We start from the raw sequence: 17,379 nt of genomic DNA, 5'->3' as shown, positions 1-17,379 counted from the left end.
TCCAAGGTGCCAATACTTAGACTTCCCTTTGCCAAATTTCTTATCGTTAACCGAATAAAACCTAACATTACATTCCTCTCAAAAAATGTCTGCACAATTCTGAATTTGAGAGAGAGACAGCGAAACAAGCAAAGGATAGATAAGGGCGGGGTTGAATTATGTATAAAGAAATATACTAGTCCCCAAAGTACGAACGTTCACGCTCCCGAGGTCGGTACATAGCAGCATAGAATTCATAGGAAAATAAGGAGAACTTGCAAAGCCACCAAGAGAAAAAAAAAATATGTATCGATCTGCCTAGCGATCAATAAGAAATATTCATCCATGTCATTGCGAGATGATTTCTTTTTTTTTCTTTGTGTTCGTATTCCTTGTGTGTCTTCCTCGGGTTTCCCAATATTCGTCCATTAGGAAAATATATATGCCTATATCCAGGATCGTGTGTGTGTGTGTGATATGTGTGCTTAGATATTTCCATTAGCTCGTAAATTGGCTTCACGGTTGCCATACCCATCCGTAATGCTCGACGATCTGGCTGGGATTGGCTATAGGCAAAAGGAATTCAAGTGGATTTTCATGTGTCGTGACCTAACGAAGACAAAGACATGCCACTTTGACACGCTACACCATTGTTACGTGTGGCATCGTCAAAAAAAAATTCCCCCTTTTTTTTTTTATTATTATTTGACTTTACATTGAAGCCGACGATGAACTTTTGAACTCCCATACGAAATTTTAATAAGCGCTCGCGTACGCACCTCACCTTAAAAACAAAAAAAAAAAGGACGTGGGCTGTATTTTTTTTTTTTTTTTTTTTTTTTCAACGAATATTTTTAGTTTTTGGTTGGTGGGCAGAAGGAGAAGGGGGGGGGGGGGGGCACTTACCAAAATGCGTCCAGTTGTGGTTTGTCCAGAGATGAGCTCGCCGGCCCAGTCTTTGGCGTCTGTGACAAAGGTGCCTTCGAACTCTTCCTTGGCTTGCCGCGGTGGTTTGGGTAAGTTCTGTTGCTGCTGCTTCAAGTCGCTCTGGCTGTACTCTGGGGATGCGTCTTTTCGGCAGCAGATAATGGACAAGGCTCGCCATAAAAGGACAATCAGCAGGCCGGCCAGGAAGGTAAAGATGCTGGATAGAAGGAAGCACCACCACTTTCGGTCCTTGAGGCATTCGATCTCCTCGGGAGAGTAGACGAAACCTTCATCGTCGTCCGACATCTTGGCGTTGGTGTGATGATGGCTGACGAAGTGGTGGTGGTTGGGTTGATGATATTCTTGAGGGAACTCCACTTTGAAAGATTTGAATCGACGATTTTTAAAAATTGACAAACTCAACTAAAACAATAATAATAATAAAAAAAAAACGAAAACAAAAAACGAAATAAAAAAAAAAAAAAAAAAAAAAAAAAAAAAAAAAAAAAAAACGGGTTTATTTAACCCGGAACCCCCAGCCCTACCCCCTCCTTATGGCAGCTGTTTGAAAAGCTAAGGCCGGACGGAAGGGCTGGATGGGTACGAAAAAAACTTGTAAATCTGTTCCTATTGATTCTCTCCACACTTTTTGATGGCCGACGAGAGGAGAATGTCAAACAATGCGATTCACTTCCCAATAAAGAAACTTCAATCACGACAGGTCTCACAATCAGCGTTCGAACTGCACTGAGGCCGCACATCGGGAAAACGAAGAAGACTGCGGCAGTACCAAAAAGATCCGACTCCGGCGGTGGCAGTCGGCACTTGTCGAGTGAACGAGGCTGATGCTGACGCGCATCACATCCGCACCGAAAGACGCGCACGTCCGTTCGCATCCATGGCCGCGCTCAATATCTTCGCACAGTGCGCCCAACTCGGGGGCCTGCCCCTGTTACGTTTCTACGTTATCTTAGGCTGATGATTGGTTGCAGGGCTACACTGCAGCGCCCGGGCAATCTTTTTGGCTTCTCCAAAAACCCTCTTTTTTTTTCTTTTTTATTTTTGCTATTTTTTTCCTTTGTCCTGGCTGGGCATACGAGCTGCAAAAAATACTATGCGGACGGACTTGACAGTGGTGGTGGTGGTATAGATATAGCTACACACGATGGAAATATACTTTCGCTGAGTTGAAATAAGAACTGGCAGAGCCATCTAACGGGTTTTAATGTAAGGAAAATTTGAGCTTGTTCCGGGAGCCGGATCAATAAATTCAACGACGCTTCATATTATACATCCCAGGTCGTGAAAAAGGGAAAAGGGAGCAAAACGATCAATAGTCGGTTATCTCATAAGCCGCCATCATGTTCGCTATTCGTAAAGTTTAATCAAACGTAACTGAGCGAATAAATGTTTTCTTTTCAATTATATTTCTATGGCCAAATGAATTTTTGCAACTGTTACATCATATTGTGTAGCGTGACGTCTAAGATGTACCATAATTAGTGGGCCTTGTGTCCACTACGACCCGGCTGCCTTTATTCTGTATGGCTTCGGTGAAATGCGATTAGTTTCTTGCCATATTATTCATGTCTGCCTATACCCTAGTGAGGTACTAGGGCATCAAACTTTTCCAGAAAATGGAGTCCACATTTTGCAATAAACATTTGATCATACTGTTAACAAAAGAACTAGTAAATTATAGTTACAAGTACGATGTGTTTATTTATCAAAAATTACCTGATGAATCCATTTATTTGATACCCATTTGCTACCGTGCAAAACAGGACAAGCTCCGTGAATCTGACATGAAAAAAAAATTAAATTATTTAAATCAACGTGACTGCAATTAAACTGTGTGTCGTACCGTGGTGAGATCCGGCTCTCCGCTCTTGTACAAATTCCACCAGAAGGCAGCCGATCCCTTCCGTGGCCAGCAAGTGACTCCAGCGTTTGGGAAAACAGTTGCTCCGCCAGCTTCCACATTCGTTAGCTACATATTTTAAATTAAGGTTTCCATTTTGATGCAAGTAACCGAAAAACAATTGAAATATAATTACATAGACCATTAAAGTGGCAATCCTGTCTCCAAGGAGTACCATCCAAGGATCTACATCTTCGCGATTGACTGTGCTGTCACTGTGTGTCTTGTACAATCCACCGATGCCATAATTAGCGACCTTTGATTATAAAAAATTCAACTGATTTTTATCAAGAAAAAATGAAACTTAGAAGATGAAAACCTGAAAATGTTCAGAGGCAGTTTCGGGAGCATAGATCAGACCCGTAACGATTTCCATTCGACGTCGAATAGCTGGCAGTGAAGCGTTTTCATGTTCCTCCAACCAGGCACTTGCTCCCATCAATAACAATTCAAAATGATTCACTGATTGTGGTAGTACACAATTTTTAAAATTACTTTTTACTAGTGCGAATCATACTGCGAACGAATGTCCCGTCCGGTCCCAGATGACTGGATGTGGCCAACTGTTTGAAACAAAATGTTCGCTTTTAAAAACCACGGACATTCAAATTACATTTACTTTAGGCTCTGCAAGTTGACGAAGAATGTCCGTTTGATGGTCGGTAAGCAAATCATGAAGAACGACAATCATTGGGTCTAGAGATTGTTGTTCAACTTTCGCCGGTTGGAGCAACAAAGCCGGATGGCCTCTTGTCTCTAAATAGCATTGTAAACTTGCTTCAATTTTCCCTGTCTATAGAAAGTGGGAAAAAAACTTAATTGTGTAAAAAAGGATGGCCTTTTATTGCCCTTAAGTCTTGATGGGTTTATTGCATTCAATTTACGAACCCTTAGTTTTTCTCCTCGGCAAAGCCTTTCGTAGCTTTCGTTTTGTTCAGCTTCGCTTCTGTACAACAAGAAAAAACGCAAGAAAGAGGTCCATTAAATCGGGATTCAATTTAAAACTGTAGAAAGTACATACTGTTGTTGATAAAGCTTGGGAGTGAATTTCTGCTCGGAGAGGCTTTCGTACTTCTCGCTACTTCCCGATCGGAATAACTTTTTATTCACCGGATTACTGCCAGTCTGCCAATGCATGCCGAGTGGTCCTTGTTTATCCAGGACGTCATCGTGCTGTAGAATAATTAGGGTAGAAAGCTATTTGATACATTCATTGCTAATGGAGCTTTCATACCACATTACTGGCATAGTTCATGAAACGCTTGATTTCGTCGCCAAGAATCTCCGTCGTTGGACCAACGTTATCTTCCTCCCGAGCTAATTGGCGTAGAGCGGCCCCGCCCCATTCTAACGCAGTGTCGTAATATCCATCGGCAAACGCGTGTCGCGCTATAAAAAAGCAGTCGTGACTGCTCAAATCTTGTAGACTTTGGAACACTATAATTTTAGTAGAAAAATAAAAACAATTTGCTGTTATAAACACTGTCTAAAAATAGGGACGGGTGAATAAATTCACTTGCGTAATGTTCTCTTTTTTTCAGATGTATAAATATACGTCCCGAAATAGAAACAGAATCAACTGACCGAGATTTCCTTGCTATGCAAAAAAAAAAAAAATGGAAAGCGAAGAAGTAACCTTGTTCTTTTGACTGATCCACGCCAGTATAACGACCGTCGGCTAAAGCAGTCACATTAAGTTTATACGTGTCTTGAAGGCGAATGAGCGCAATTGCGGCTCCATGCAAATCGTGCGACTTGGCGGACGTTGATTTGTCACCCAAAATCATGACGTGATTACGAGCATCTAGCATGCATACACAAAATGTCTTTTGTTTACGTCTATAGCTATTACCGTTATTTAACTACATTTAAATATATAGGTAATAATATTTCGATAATATGTAAAAGAGAAGACCGTTTACATTGGCGATAAAAAATGGAAAATAAAAGAATCACGTACCGTTACTGATGACAGACACGTCACGAAGAATCTGTTCGGTTTTTGGCCAGTCTACGGTGAACCGTTTAATCTAAATAAAATTAGTAAAAATGGAATTTATTCAAAGACAACTTAGAAAGCTATAATTTTGTCAAATCTACCAAATGAAAAGCGTCTACGGGATTAGCCACCAACCAAGCCGAGTTGAAATTTCCTTTCATTGCCTGCCGATACGTGGTGACATAACTGTAATGAATTCAATTTTTAAATAACAGGTAGAATCATATAAATATTAAGAGAAAAGTAGATTCTTACTCGTCAACTATGGCAATTTTCTGTTTGGCTTCGATCAGAAACGAGTCGACTATGTCAACAAGTTCTTTTTCTTGATGGACTAGGCCTTCCATTTTCGAGATGGAAGAGAACACGTCGTCTGCTTCGATTGATGAAAGCGAAGCTGGTAATATTCTTAGCCAGAAAACTAGCAGTAAGGTAATTACGGCAGGTGCTGGTTCCATTGTATCCCTCACCAATCGAATTGCTCTTTTAGTAGTCCACAATCACAATTTTGATTAGAATATTTTATTTATTAAATTTACCGTTTAAATTGTAGGCAATCGACGAAAGCGTCCTATGAGCTTCGGAGAATCTCAAAGACTGAGTAACCAATGTGGGTTTCTTTGGTTAGGTGACCAAAACGATAGTTGCAGTTGACCAAATGACACAATTTGCTGATTTTCAACATTGTCTTTCGCAACAATAAAACTTTCACACTCAGAAAATGGCTATGCTAAACCAGTATGTACACTAGTTGGTTATTGGTCCTTGAGGTTAAACATAGGTATTTTTTGCGTCACCAGTGCGTTATTTCTAAGATATTAACCCCCATTGGAGTCAATCATGACAATCCCTGCAACTAGTGTTTTTTTTTGCTTTTTCCCGGGGTTTTTGGAGAAAATTTGGCAATCGGGTCGTTTCGGTTTTTTTGAGGGGGGATTTCGGGATTTCGACCGAAAAGTAATTGGCAACTCTGGGTGCCCATATTAGGTTGCAGCCATTTCCTAGAATCAAGCAGGGGTCTGTCTAGTTGTGACGTGGTAGATGAAGTTGATCCAACATAATTATGTGGCATTTTATGTAATCTAAGTAAGATGTGATATTTGAACATTTTCTTCTGTTTTTTGAAACTCCAACTTGTTAAAGTTTCAAAAGCAGTTACATATTCCCTGGCGTGTTATTAATGAATGTTTCCACAAAAGCAGGCTTGAACAGGGTCATCTCAGTGAACTCTAGAGCTGCTAAGTTCGAAAGGTAAAGCAACAACTTAACCATAAGTGAGCGGGCATTATGGACACCAAAATTTTCCAGGAAAGGAGCAACGACGAGTCACAGCAGGTGAGTTTTAATTGCTTTACCTTTTATTTTCAGTTTCTATATGCAAAAATAAATGAATCAGAGCTAACACATTTTTTTTGTAGAAATTGAATCTACGAATGCGCCCGACAGTTTCCTTATTAAATGAAATTTAAGGGACGGTGTCTTAGCGGTACAAATTGATTAACTGTTTTTGGAATCCTAATCTCAGACTGTCACTCCACGATGTAGGCAAAAATTGGATACAATAGGCCATAGCTTTATCCATCAACGTGGCTTCCAAATAGCGATTCTTGGGATATTCGCGATACACAGCATCTGTCATAGCCGAAATGACGGATCCACTATCTCTTTCCTGTGAACAAGAAAAAAGGTAACATTTCAAAGATGCATGCATGTAACATAAAAGATATTACCGAGAGTTTCATCAGAATTTCTACTATACGCATCTGCCTGTCGAACGTCTCTTTTCCATAGTCTTTCTTGATGGACTCATCCAGTCTGTTCCACGAGTCATTGGCCATTGCAATCAGACCTTCCTTTCCAGAAAGAACATTTGTTGCAGCCAAAAAGTTACCCGGTTCAATCATGCTGACTTTCACATTGAACGGGATCATTTCAATACGAAGAATGTCCGAATAAGCTTCGAGTGCGAATTTCGTGATGCTGTAAGCACCCAAAAATGGGTCTGGAATACGACCCAGGATGGAAGAGACGTTAACAATCCGTCCTTGACTTTTGCGAATAAGTGGTAAAAATGCTTTCGTCACACGGATAGCGCCGAACAAATTAACTGCTGCAACCTAAATATTATAACGCCAGAAGATTATGCAGTATTCTGTATTTTCTTAGAAAATTAGAATACTTTGTTATAATCTTCCATGGCGAGCCATTCGAGAAAACCAACAATGTAGCGGCCGGCATTATTGACAATGGCCCACATACCCAACGCCGGAAGATGATTTTCGACATATTCACGCGCTTTGTTAACATCTTCGTTACTGGTAACATCCAATTTCAGAACATGCAATCTTCCAGTTTCATTCCCTATGCTTTGCAGGCCTAATGCGCCGTAACTCTTTTCATCTACGCAACCAGCAAAGACAGTAAAATCCATTGAATGCAACTTCTCTGCCAACTGATGTCCAAAGCCGGAGTCGCATCCGGTAATCAGCACACCACGGCCTTGCGGAGATATCTACCATCAACAGTTAAACAAAACAAAAATCAGGTCAGAAAAACCTATTACGTATATTACGCATTTAAAAGACAGGACAGACAGTTAAGTTCATTGTACTTACGGACATGGAATTGTAGTAACCGTAGATCACCTGGGCTAACCCACTCACGATCAAAATAAAACACCAAAAGGGAAATACGTAAGAAATCAAATAAGCCAAATTGAAACAGACCACTGCGGGTAAAAATTGCCACTTGAGAACTTTCATAAAACCCATTTTACTCTCTTCAAATGTTGGCCGGAGAGATGTTCTAACGTCTTGCATGGTTAAACACAAATCGAAACTTTCTCCCAATGCAGTTTCTGTGTATACATTTATACATATGAAACAACATACATAAGTTTAATGGCGTTTCAATAACGTTTTACAACAGTCGAAATGCGTTTGGTACTTTTATCTTCAACGTTTTATCGAAGATTCCTCAGAAATCGACTTCGATACCATTCCGATCCGTCAATTGGGTTTCTGTGAGATTTCCGAAAACCAGTAGCCTCCCTCGAGTGTTAATCACACCTTTCCACGAACTTCTTCCATTTGTCTTTATCTAATCGAAACACAAATGTGTTGCTAGAAGCATTGTCTGGGATGCTCTCGATGGTTCTAATGTGGCTCAATGAAATCTAGTACCCCTCTCCTATTTTAAGTTGCATTTTTTTTTACTTTTAGTGTATGTAGTTTCGGAACAAAAAAAAAACTGTACCGTAGAAATTGAGCAGCTGGTTGTGAATTGAGAGTCTCAGGCGATTGGTTATCATGGTAGGTAAATACCGAACACAGCAAGCAAGCGTCTTGTCAAATCGAGTGGCTTCTAAGTATCGTTTTTTGGGATGTAATCGAACGAGGGCATCCGACATGGCATTGATAACACAACTGATATCTCTGTCCTGTAAAGAATAAAATTTTTGTTGATGTTTAAAGAGAAAGTAGAGGGATATTTTAAGATTATACTGATAAAGCTAGAAGTATTTCACCAATGCGAAGCTGTCGTTCTAGACTACTCTTCCCGTAATCTTTTTGTACAGGTTCATCCAATTGATCCCAGGCTGAACGAGTCGTGGCATTTAAACTCTCTATGCCAGCAGTAATATTGACGGCCGCCAAGAAGTTGCCCGGCTCGATGGTGTTCACCTTCACTTTAAAAGGCACCATCTGAAAGCGAAGGATTTCGGAGAAGGCCTCAAGGGCGAATTTGCTTATACAATAGGCACCTAGAAACGGATCTGCCACACGGCCCAGAATTGACGAAACGTTAACTATCCTTCCTTGGCTCTTGCTGATGAGTGGTAAAAAAGCTTTCGTTACACGCATAACGCCCAGCACGTTCACCGATGATACCTGAACTAATAAATGTTTTTTTTTTTTTTTTTTTTTTTTTAAGTAAACAAGGATTGGCTGTTTCGTGAAAAAATGGAAGCGTGTGTTAGTACCGTTTCATGAGTTTCCATAGAGAGCCATTCGAGATATCCTGCCCTGTATCGTCCAGCGTTATTAACGATGCCCCAAAGACCTTTTTTCGGGAGACGCATCTCTACAAATCTGAGGGCTTTATCTACATCTTCTTGGCTTGTAACGTCCATTCTTATGACATGCATCCGTCCCGTTTGTGCACCAAGTTTGAGTAGACCTAATGCAGTGTCGCTTTTCTCATGTTGTAGGCAACAGGCGAAGACGGTGAATTCCATAGCGTGTAATCTCTCGGCTAGTAGATGACCAAAGCCAGAGTCACACCCGGTGATGAGTACAGCCCGATCCCTAGGCGAAATCTACGAGCAAAAAGTTGTCCATTAAGAAATGAGGGAAATTTTTAAATAAAAGTATCGTTGATTTACAGATATGAAACAGTAGAAGCTGTGGATCAACTGTGCCAAAGCAACTCCGCTAAAAAAATGCACATAAGGGCAGAACTATCTGCCATTATGTAAGCGACATTAAAACAAATGACTGCTGGTGAAAACTGCCATTGAAGAAATTTAATAAGCAACATTTTCTTTCTGTGGTCCGTAATATGTCGGGGAACTCTTCAGGGCACCGGATGAATATCTGTATTAACCCGATGGAGAACCCAAACTATTGTGAACCCTTTTCGGCAATTTCTTTGCTATTTATGGACCTCATGTCATAGGTGTACACGTCATTTTACTTGCATCGTATTAGTAGGTTAATACTATGACGAAATTACCCGGAAGTCCTTGTTACGCCATATGGTACATCTTTTTAATCTTATAAAATTTTTGCGATAGGTTACATGTGCAAAAATTCCAGGAACAGTTCTCCTTTTCCATGAAAAACCTGAACTTTATTACAACTTTTGACATCGACAAACGTCAAATAATTTTTTTTAAAATGATATCGAACCTTCTATGTTCGTCTAGCTAAAGCCAACAGGATGTTTTAAGGTAAAAAAAAAATGTTTTCTATCCTACAAAATTACCGTTCTTTCAACGAATTCCTTTTCTACAGGTACTGAATCTATATGTATTGCCTTTATTGCATTAATTTTGTAGCAGAACTGTTTTCCATCTTAACAAAATCTGAATTATTGAACAGAGAACAAAAATCTTTACGATCCAATCAATAGGAATGGAAATTGCTTACACGGAAGAAATTGCAATTGGCATCTCTAAATGGGGAAGAGCACACAAAGGAACTATTGCTATTTTTTTTTCACAGAATTAACAAGTAAGATAAGATGCAAGCCCTAACGAATATCACTTAGTAAGTTAGCGTGGAACATGACTCTCAGCCGGTCAATCAAGGAGGTAGGCAAGAAATAAATCATAATAGTCAAGAACTTGTCGAACAGCGAGGTTTCCAAATAGCGGTTTTTGGGATGTGCTCTGTAAAGCGCTTCAATCATCGCGTTGATAACAAAACTGCCGTTTCGTTTCTATTGATTCGTGAAATAGCAAAAAAAAGGTATCAAGATGAAGACTTTCAGATAGAACAATAGTATTCAAGTGTTACTTACCGATAGTTCCAGAAGCAATTCACCGATTCGAAGTTGTCTCTCTAAACTATCTCTTTCGTAGTCTTTCTGAAGAGAACCGTCTAATTTGTTCCACATATGTCTAGCCATAATAATCAAGTCGTCTTTGCAGGAATTGTTGTTGGCGGACGAGAGGTAATTGCCTGGCTCAACGGTACTAACGTGAACGTTGAAAGGTTTCATCTCGAGCCGAAGGACATCGGAGAATGCATTAATTCCGTGTTTCGTAATACAGTAAGCTCCCAGGAAAGGAGCTGCCACGCGACCCAGGATGGAAGAAACATTAACTATTCTTCCTTGGCTTTGGCGGATCAGCGGTAAAAAAGCTTTCGTCACTCGGATGGCACCAAACAAATTCACTGACGCGAGCTGAAAATGTCATTGAAAAACGCACTTTTGTCAAGTAAAAAGAAGAACAAGCACCTCATGACTGTAAACGAGGACTAATGAAATTAGGAAATATAATTATGTTTACTGTTTCGTAGGTTTCAACTGGAAGCCATTCCAAAAATCCAACATCGTAGCGGTCGGCATTGTTAACGATAGCCCACAGACCACTTTCCGGAAGACAGTTTTCCACATAATCACGAGCGTTGTCCACATCTTTCTGGCTGTTAACGTCCATGTGAATGACGTGCAGCCTACCGGTAAGTTTGCCTATGTTATGCAGAATCAACGATCCTTTGCTTTTTTCATCCAAGCAGCAAGCGTAGACGTGGAAATTCATAGAATGTAACTTTTCTGCTAGCTGATGTCCGAAACCAGAGTCGCATCCAGTGATTACAACTCCTTTCCCTCTTGGTGTGATCTGAAAGCGTTACAATTGTTAACTAGGTAATTGATTGCATAACAAAGATGTACAAGTAATTTGTTTTACGGAAAGAGAGTCGTAGTAGACGCGAACCAATTGTGAAAATCCAGCTGCAACCATCAGAATTGAACAAATCGATGAATAATTAGCAACAAAATATGCTAAATTAAACCAGATGATTGCTGGGAAAAGATCCCAATTCACAATCCTAAAAATCCTCGTGTGGTGATCGTACATGGTTATCATGAGGAATCAAAGTCTTTCTACTAACTAATAACATTCAGCCTAAGCAAACGCCCCCCTGATATGACACTACGTGCTTCACGGCAAAGCTGCGTTGGAGTAACGTTCGAGAAACCCTGAAGTTCGATAAAGTATATCACAATGTTTTTCTATTTTTCCCCAATGTATTACTTCTGTCTGGAAGAAGCAAAGAAAGGTCGAAATTGTAGGAAAGCACAAATGCTGAGCAACGTAGGAACTGAAAAGATGGTACATTTTATCTTCTCTATCGTGGAGGGGTATTTCGTAACCATACCTAGATTTAATCTGAAATCAACGTCCTTAAGGAACTGAATTGGTATCCACTTGCTAGATTAGGTCGGTGGTGGGAGAAGAAAAGTGGAGAAATAAATCAGCATTGTTAAAGAGCTACATCTCGCATTTTCGCTGGTAACTATTGGCATTTAAATTCTTCTCAGCCGATAGTGGCGACCCAACTCGCATTACGATAAAATCCTCTTTTGCGGAATGGACTCTTTTTATGGTGGTAGGATGACAGATGGCGAATTTTTTTTCGTGTACTTTGCTATTTAATCAAAAATGAAAACCAATTATAAGCGATATTTAATAGCACATAGTAAGCCAACGATATGAAGTGGACAATAACAACTGGTGGCTACAACATGGAGCAACGATTTTACGAAACTAACCAATTTGGATGAAAATAAACGAAGTTAACAATTCGAAAGTCGATTTACCCATTATCGTGCGCTAGCACTTTCATTTTTTACCCCAAGATGGCGTTTAAAAGAAATAGCCAAACCACATGTCATCACATTCGTGTGACAGCGTAAACAACATTACAGTCATTTTCCATAAAATTGCTTGTAATTACAGCTGTACCAAAGTAAGAGCCACACCGTCATTGTATTTCCATTATTCACGTAACTTAATTTTGTAATCGTGTCTTCTAAGTTTTTGCTTAAAGCTTTAAGTAGAATCAAAGGGTTAGATTTCTGTGAAAATGTTGTACTTGAAGGAAGCCAAATATGAAAGCAATTCTGGCTGATGTAGTAAAGCATATATTACAATAAATGTCTGCTAGGAAAGCTAAAGCTGTTAAGATGATCTTACAGCTCGTACTTCTGAAAGAAGTAGAGAAAAACAAAACTGTGTACGGTCTCAGCCTTAAAAATGGAAACAAACTATTGTGCCTTGATAGAGATTAATGATTTTCTACCCTGAAAATTCAATGAAAAAATCTAATTTACAGAAAATAATCTGGAGCTCCACATTCAGCAGACCCCCAAAAATGACTACAGGAATTACTTACGACAACCGAATGGTTGAACACAAGTGCCTATGGGATTTGAACTACAATGAAAAACCTGAAAGATTTACTAGCATACTAAGAAGGTAATGTATACTACTGTGCAGTCCTACTGTTTAATGTTTTGTTCAGTAATTGCATATATTTTGTGATTCTAAAATCATTAATGTTCTAAACTATTCATTAAGGTGTGAAGAACTGCAACTTCTGAACAGATGCATATATATTAAACCAAGAGCAGCTACCAAAGAGGAATTACTGATGGTGCACACACCTGAAATGATTAGTATTCTTAAAAATACAGCAGGCTTTTCTGATGAGGAAGCATTGGAACAATTGAGTTCGAAATATGATTTTTTGTACATTCACCCGGTAGGCTTGCTTCTCTGTAACTTTAACCTAAAAGTTGAAATGCTTGTCTTTAATTTAGACTTTTTTGTTTTAATGATATATAGAGCACCTATGATTTGTCATTATTAGCTGCTGGATCAACAGTTGAACTGGTGTCTAACATATTAGATGGGAAAATAAAAAACGGAATGGCCGTTATAAGGTATATTACTGAAACATTCGTTTCCGCACATTTAAACCATAGCATTGAAAATAGACCACCAGGTCATCACGCCATGAAGAGTGAATATTGTGGTTATTGTTTCTACAATAATGTGGCAATTGCTGCCCAATATGCGCTCGACAATCAAGGCCTTAAAAGGATACTAATTGTAGATTGGGATATTCATCACGGACAGGCCACGCAGCAGATGTTTTATGACGATCCAAGGTAATAATCACCTGTTGAAGTAGGTTAAGAGTGTAAATAAGATGGGTTTTGAGTGCAGAGTCTTGTATTTTTCAATCCACGGCTACCAAAACGGTGCGTTTTGGCCTCACCTCCGTGAGTCCGACTATCATAACATCGGTCGTGGTGCTGGACTAGGATATAACATCAATATCCCGATGAACGAAATTAAAATGGGCAACAGCGATTACATGGCCATATTTCACCAGTTGATATTGCCAATCGCGTATGAGGTGCCGCTACTAGCTTACTACTAATTCGAGGCTTGATTGTGAGTAAATATTCTGATTTTCTTTTGCATGTTTTCACGCAGTTTAACCCCGAACTAGTTATCGTGAGTGCTGGGTACGATGCGGCACTCGGATGCCCTGAAGTAATTTGGTGCATTTTTCGGCATCCTAATTTTTTGTTTCATACCTGTCATTACTAAATTTCGGAATTTATCGATTCCAGGGCGAGATGGAAGTAACACCTGCATGTTACAGCCATTTCACAAATTCGCTAATGGGCCTTGCAAATGGTCGACTTGCCGTTGTCCTTGAAGTACGTAATAGGATAGTGTTCAAAGTTTCATTTACAAAATTCGTGGTTCGATAATGCAACGAAAATCGTTTCCAGGGAGGATATTGCTTAAAATCGTTGTCGGAAGGTGCCGCCCTAACCTTGCGAACCTTGCTAGGCGATCCCGCTCCTTTTATACAGAACTTAGACGCACCTAAGAAAAGGTATTTCGATAACTTTTTACGCCGTGAGCTGTTGTACGTGTTAGTCGTATGTCAATGCTTGCCTTATTAAGTGCCCAACAGGCAATTATGAGTGCGATGTACGTCCTTCGCCGTCATTGGAATTGTCTTCAACATTTAGAAGAATTCAACGTACAAGAAATAAAAGATCCAATGAATCTTCCTGAAGACAAATTCTGGCCGCGCATAGAATTCGTTGGCAGCGATGAAAAGCCAGAAACGTATGCTACTCGTGATATTTGTCCTGCGCAGGATCCAAAAGTTGCAGCAGAGCTAGATGCGCAGCTAGATGATTTAATTGCAAGTATGTACATATCAAGCATGTTTTTAATACGTTGGTTTATATAGTTAACTGTTTTTTAGGTACCTGCTTGGACACCCAGCCAAATCGCGTTGGCTTTAGTACAAACCCAGCAGAGCCTATAGTCACACAGTTAGAAATTATTCAGCGTTGCCACATGATGCAAACAGTCAGTATATCTATTGTATGTTATTACTTTGCATGAACATTTGACGATTCAAAATTATTTAGGAACGATCCGAAATCTCGATTGCGGAAGAAACATCGGGAACGTTTAGTAACGTATGATACGATTTGTGCTGTTTTAAATACCCCATCTTAATTTGTTTATTGTAATTTTGTATTTAAGTTGATAGGTAGCATCCTTGATGGAACATGCCGTAGTGGCATTGCAATTATGGATAACTCTTCCGAAAATTTGATTAAAACTTTGAAATATGCAATCGATAGTCGCGTCACCAAAAAGTAAGTTTTTTACTAAAGTAGAGAAAACTAATCGAATGAACTTTAAAAAAAAGTACGGCAACTTAACTTCCTTTTAACATCTTTTAGCGTAATGTTTATCGATATGAGGAATCACCCCGACGTTGAAATACAAAGAGCATTTCAAGAAGATGTTCGCATCTTATGCGCATCGCTGTATTCCCCATTTGCTGTGGATGATGTGGAACTTATGGGGCTGAACGATTCAAAAAGATACATCGTTAATATTAGTTTGCAGGTTCTAAATGTGCAAACGCTCAAGGCCACACAATTTTACTGTCAGTTTTTATCTTCTGCCATAGACTAATTGCGGTGACGCAGAAATATTTTCAAGTTTTTTTCGAGTACTGTTGCCCATTGCTTATCAGTTTGGACCCCAGTTAATCGTTATTGCAGCAGATCAATCAGGTAGTACAGTTCGTAAGCTTTTGTGTTAGAACTTTGTATTTTTTAAATTTTAACTTCATAGGAAATATTTCAGCGGAATGTTTCGGTCAAATCATACACCTGCTAACGTCACTAGCTGGAGGTCGATTGTCTGTGACTTTCGAAAATTCTCTAGTAACTAACTCCGGCATAAACCGAATAAAAAGCTGTGTTCAGGCTCTTCTGGGAGAGCCAATTGGTATGCCAGGGGAAATCTATTATCGACTACATGCCACATCAGTGTGTACTATTCGTACCGTGATTAAAGCGCATAATCCTTACTGGAATGCGTTGCAGTTCAATATGGGGGTACCGGATGTGAACGTACTTGTACCACCATTTATGAACGACGATAAGGTTTTAAGATATAATCCTGAGCTTTTACATTATTAGATTTATAGGTTGCATCTAACCTTAATGAATATTTCATTGAAGATGTACTGCTAGATGTTAAAAGTACACAGATGTAATTAATTAATGATTGGAATCTATTGTAATGCTGAAGCTCCCATTGATTGCCTTAAGGGAAGCTTTATGAACCTTTGCTTAAAGTAAGGCGATCTGAATGCAGTCGTAATACAGGACGTACATGAAGTTGTATCGCAAGTCAAATGTGTGGTAAAAAATTTCGATCCTGATTCAGTTTAAGCCGAAGAACAATAATGGAACTTTACTTTCTAGTCTTTTCCGACAGACAGTCGTCTTACAAATCTACACCACGTGTTACTGGGGGAATAGCTAAGTTTTTGAAAAAAAAATAAAATAAAAAATGGGAAAAGTCGGGCTTATTTTCTTGGGCTTATTTTAAAAGCTGACCGAACATAATTTCCACGCGGACGGCGCTGCAAGTTCACCAGCCTCTAGCGGCTGAAATCAAAACTATTTTTTGACATGTGATTCTCATTGTTTACTTTGTTGTTACGTTGAAAGCGTGTATTTGAGTTAACTTCGTCGGAATAGCTTGTTATTTTACCTCCACCCCTATTATTGATGTGCAAGTTTTACGCTGCTTCGTTACTAACACAAACGGATTGCCATAGATTGCATCAAACTTACCCATTCGGCAACCCAAGTGTGCGTATGTTTTTCTTTGATAATTATTTTATTTTGCTAGTATGTTTGGTAAACTGCAATCGTGCCAAATATTTTTGCCTTTGCATTTTAGGTCAACTCTTAGGTGATCTATACCTGATCCTGTGAATAAAAGTGATCTGCTTTCACAGCTACATTTCTGTGTTCTTTTCCGTTGGTCTATGGTTCTGAATTGAGGCAAGTATATCTATTATGCTGTGTCACTAAGTACTTTAGGAAAAAGAATAACTGAAGTTGATTGAGATCTATTCTGATTCTCCTGATATCCATCTCAACAGGTTTTTATTTGCTTTTCAACATCCATATCATAGTGGTACATGTGGCTTTGATTAATATTACCATAAAGACTGCCGAAAATGGGTATGGTACGGAAACCCAGAAATGGCATGAGTTCAACATCAAACATGGATAAGGTACTTTTCGGTTTTTTGTCTATTGAAAAAGTTTTTTTAATGCTACTATTTTGCATTCACAGAATTGTAGCTGGGGATCAAGTCAAGTCTGGAAGTGTTACAGGATGGAAGATGGAGCCTACAGTTGAAAAAACACTGAAAGTGCATTACCATTAAGGTATGAAGTAAAGTAATAGAGTATGCAAATTGTCTAACGAGAAGTACCATCTTGTGTGAATGAATCCTGTGTAACAGCAATCCTTTATAGTTCTGTCACAGCTAGAAGCCTCAAATAATTCTGCTTCTCTTGCTAAAGAACAACTTGTCCTTTACATTCAGAGTGTTGGTGAAGCTGGGTACTTAAATGGCCCTAAAGATGGTTCACTTTGCTGGCATTGCAGCGATGAACATCA

The 17,379-nt window shown here is 39.3% G+C and overlaps 6 protein-coding genes across 6 annotated transcripts in view; 1 reads left to right on the top strand and 5 right to left on the bottom strand.

Annotated features, from left to right (window-relative positions):
- The window catches only part of LOC130700291 (calcium-activated potassium channel slowpoke-like), a 28,246-nt gene extending 26,914 nt beyond the window's left edge, over positions 1–1,332 (bottom strand). Inside the window, exon 1 of the mRNA XM_059496628.1 lies at positions 886–1,332. Within this exon, the coding sequence (XP_059352611.1) occupies positions 886–1,212 (327 nt within the window). The 5' untranslated portion in view covers positions 1,213–1,332. The remainder of the gene's footprint in view (positions 1–885) is intronic.
- A 1,015-nt stretch (positions 1,333–2,347) lies between these two features.
- Positions 2,348–5,309, bottom strand: LOC130700296 (prolyl 4-hydroxylase subunit alpha-2-like). The gene is made up of 14 exons (XM_057522341.2): positions 5,082–5,309; positions 4,928–5,012; positions 4,788–4,857; positions 4,464–4,631; positions 4,062–4,264; positions 3,849–4,000; positions 3,716–3,773; positions 3,447–3,620; positions 3,323–3,390; positions 3,147–3,255; positions 2,964–3,083; positions 2,771–2,896; positions 2,644–2,706; positions 2,348–2,579 (listed from the first exon to the last, which is right to left on the bottom strand). Exons 1-14 carry the CDS (start codon positions 5,282–5,284, stop codon positions 2,508–2,510), a joined length of 1,671 nt encoding a protein of 556 aa, XP_057378324.2. The 5' UTR covers positions 5,285–5,309; the 3' UTR covers positions 2,348–2,507.
- Positions 5,310–6,284: 975 nt separating this feature from the next.
- LOC130700299 (D-beta-hydroxybutyrate dehydrogenase, mitochondrial-like) lies at positions 6,285–7,692 on the bottom strand. Its single transcript, XM_057522344.2, has 4 exons — positions 7,442–7,692; positions 7,006–7,338; positions 6,557–6,943; positions 6,285–6,495 (listed from the first exon to the last, which is right to left on the bottom strand). Exons 1-4 carry the CDS (start codon positions 7,643–7,645, stop codon positions 6,307–6,309), a joined length of 1,113 nt encoding a protein of 370 aa, XP_057378327.1. The 5' UTR covers positions 7,646–7,692; the 3' UTR covers positions 6,285–6,306.
- Positions 7,693–7,884: 192 nt separating this feature from the next.
- On the bottom strand, positions 7,885–9,527 carry LOC130700518 (D-beta-hydroxybutyrate dehydrogenase, mitochondrial-like). The gene is made up of 5 exons (XM_057522568.2): positions 9,522–9,527; positions 8,809–9,144; positions 8,330–8,716; positions 8,082–8,265; positions 7,885–7,925 (listed from the first exon to the last, which is right to left on the bottom strand). Exons 1-5 carry the CDS (start codon positions 9,525–9,527, stop codon positions 7,885–7,887), a joined length of 954 nt encoding a protein of 317 aa, XP_057378551.2.
- Positions 9,528–10,046: 519 nt separating this feature from the next.
- On the bottom strand, positions 10,047–11,667 carry LOC130700300 (D-beta-hydroxybutyrate dehydrogenase, mitochondrial-like). Its single transcript, XM_057522345.2, has 4 exons — positions 11,245–11,667; positions 10,843–11,175; positions 10,350–10,736; positions 10,047–10,268 (listed from the first exon to the last, which is right to left on the bottom strand). Exons 1-4 carry the CDS (start codon positions 11,422–11,424, stop codon positions 10,080–10,082), a joined length of 1,089 nt encoding a protein of 362 aa, XP_057378328.1. The 5' UTR covers positions 11,425–11,667; the 3' UTR covers positions 10,047–10,079.
- A 541-nt stretch (positions 11,668–12,208) lies between these two features.
- LOC130700294 (histone deacetylase 6-like) lies at positions 12,209–15,956 on the top strand. Its single transcript, XM_057522337.2, has 16 exons — positions 12,209–12,307; positions 12,674–12,816; positions 12,919–13,102; positions 13,186–13,283; positions 13,338–13,511; positions 13,570–13,762; positions 13,843–13,902; positions 13,983–14,072; positions 14,148–14,254; positions 14,326–14,576; positions 14,636–14,742; positions 14,805–14,855; positions 14,923–15,038; positions 15,126–15,294; positions 15,359–15,464; positions 15,526–15,956. The coding sequence occupies exons 1-16, from the start codon at positions 12,227–12,229 to the stop codon at positions 15,873–15,875; spliced, it is 2,280 nt and encodes a 759-aa protein (XP_057378320.1). The 5' UTR covers positions 12,209–12,226; the 3' UTR covers positions 15,876–15,956.
- The last annotated feature ends 1,423 nt before the right edge of the window (positions 15,957–17,379 follow it).

Source organism: Daphnia carinata, chromosome 8, assembly GCF_022539665.2.
Source record: "Daphnia carinata strain CSIRO-1 chromosome 8, CSIRO_AGI_Dcar_HiC_V3, whole genome shotgun sequence".
NCBI classification, from domain to species: Eukaryota; Metazoa; Arthropoda; class Branchiopoda; order Diplostraca; family Daphniidae; genus Daphnia; species Daphnia carinata.
Note: the sequence above shows the minus strand (reverse complement) of the source record. Positions and strands in the feature narration are given on the sequence as shown.

What these genes read in the sequence shown, in the direction of transcription:
- LOC130700296 (XM_057522341.2), bottom strand. Translation starts at nt 5,284, where the DNA reads ATGGAACCAGCACCTGCCGTAATTACCTTACTGCTAGTTTTCTGGCTA. An exon ending in CCGTAGACGCTTTTCATTTG is followed by an intron (nt 4,858 to 4,927) that starts GTAGATTTGACA and finishes AATTTTATTTAG; the next exon opens with ATTAAACGGTTCACCGTAGA. An exon ending in GAGAGCCGGATCTCACCACG is followed by an intron (nt 2,707 to 2,770) that starts GTACGACACACA and finishes TTTTCATGTCAG; the next exon opens with ATTCACGGAGCTTGTCCTGT.
- LOC130700299 (XM_057522344.2), bottom strand. Translation starts at nt 7,645, where the DNA reads ATGCAAGACGTTAGAACATCTCTCCGGCCAACATTTGAAGAGAGTAAA. An exon ending in GTTACTACAATTCCATGTCC is followed by an intron (nt 7,339 to 7,441) that starts GTAAGTACAATG and finishes TGTTGATGGTAG; the next exon opens with ATATCTCCGCAAGGCCGTGG. An exon ending in AAATTCTGATGAAACTCTCG is followed by an intron (nt 6,496 to 6,556) that starts GTAATATCTTTT and finishes TCTTGTTCACAG; the next exon opens with GAAAGAGATAGTGGATCCGT.
- LOC130700518 (XM_057522568.2), bottom strand. An exon ending in CTATGGAAACTCATGAAACG is followed by an intron (nt 8,717 to 8,808) that starts GTACTAACACAC and finishes TTATTAGTTCAG; the next exon opens with GTATCATCGGTGAACGTGCT. An exon ending in CCAGCTGCTCAATTTCTACG is followed by an intron (nt 7,926 to 8,081) that starts GTACAGTTTTTT and finishes TGTTTCGATTAG; the next exon opens with ATAAAGACAAATGGAAGAAG.
- LOC130700300 (XM_057522345.2), bottom strand. Translation starts at nt 11,424, where the DNA reads ATGATAACCATGTACGATCACCACACGAGGATTTTTAGGATTGTGAAT. An exon ending in TCTACTACGACTCTCTTTCC is followed by an intron (nt 11,176 to 11,244) that starts GTAAAACAAATT and finishes TAACGCTTTCAG; the next exon opens with ATCACACCAAGAGGGAAAGG. An exon ending in CAGTTGAAACCTACGAAACA is followed by an intron (nt 10,737 to 10,842) that starts GTAAACATAATT and finishes TGACATTTTCAG; the next exon opens with CTCGCGTCAGTGAATTTGTT.
- LOC130700294 (XM_057522337.2), top strand. Translation starts at nt 12,227, where the DNA reads ATGTCATCACATTCGTGTGACAGCGTAAACAACATTACAGTCATTTTC. An exon ending in TTTACTAGCATACTAAGAAG is followed by an intron (nt 12,817 to 12,918) that starts GTAATGTATACT and finishes CTATTCATTAAG; the next exon opens with GTGTGAAGAACTGCAACTTC. An exon ending in GTTGCCACATGATGCAAACA is followed by an intron (nt 14,743 to 14,804) that starts GTCAGTATATCT and finishes AAAATTATTTAG; the next exon opens with GAACGATCCGAAATCTCGAT.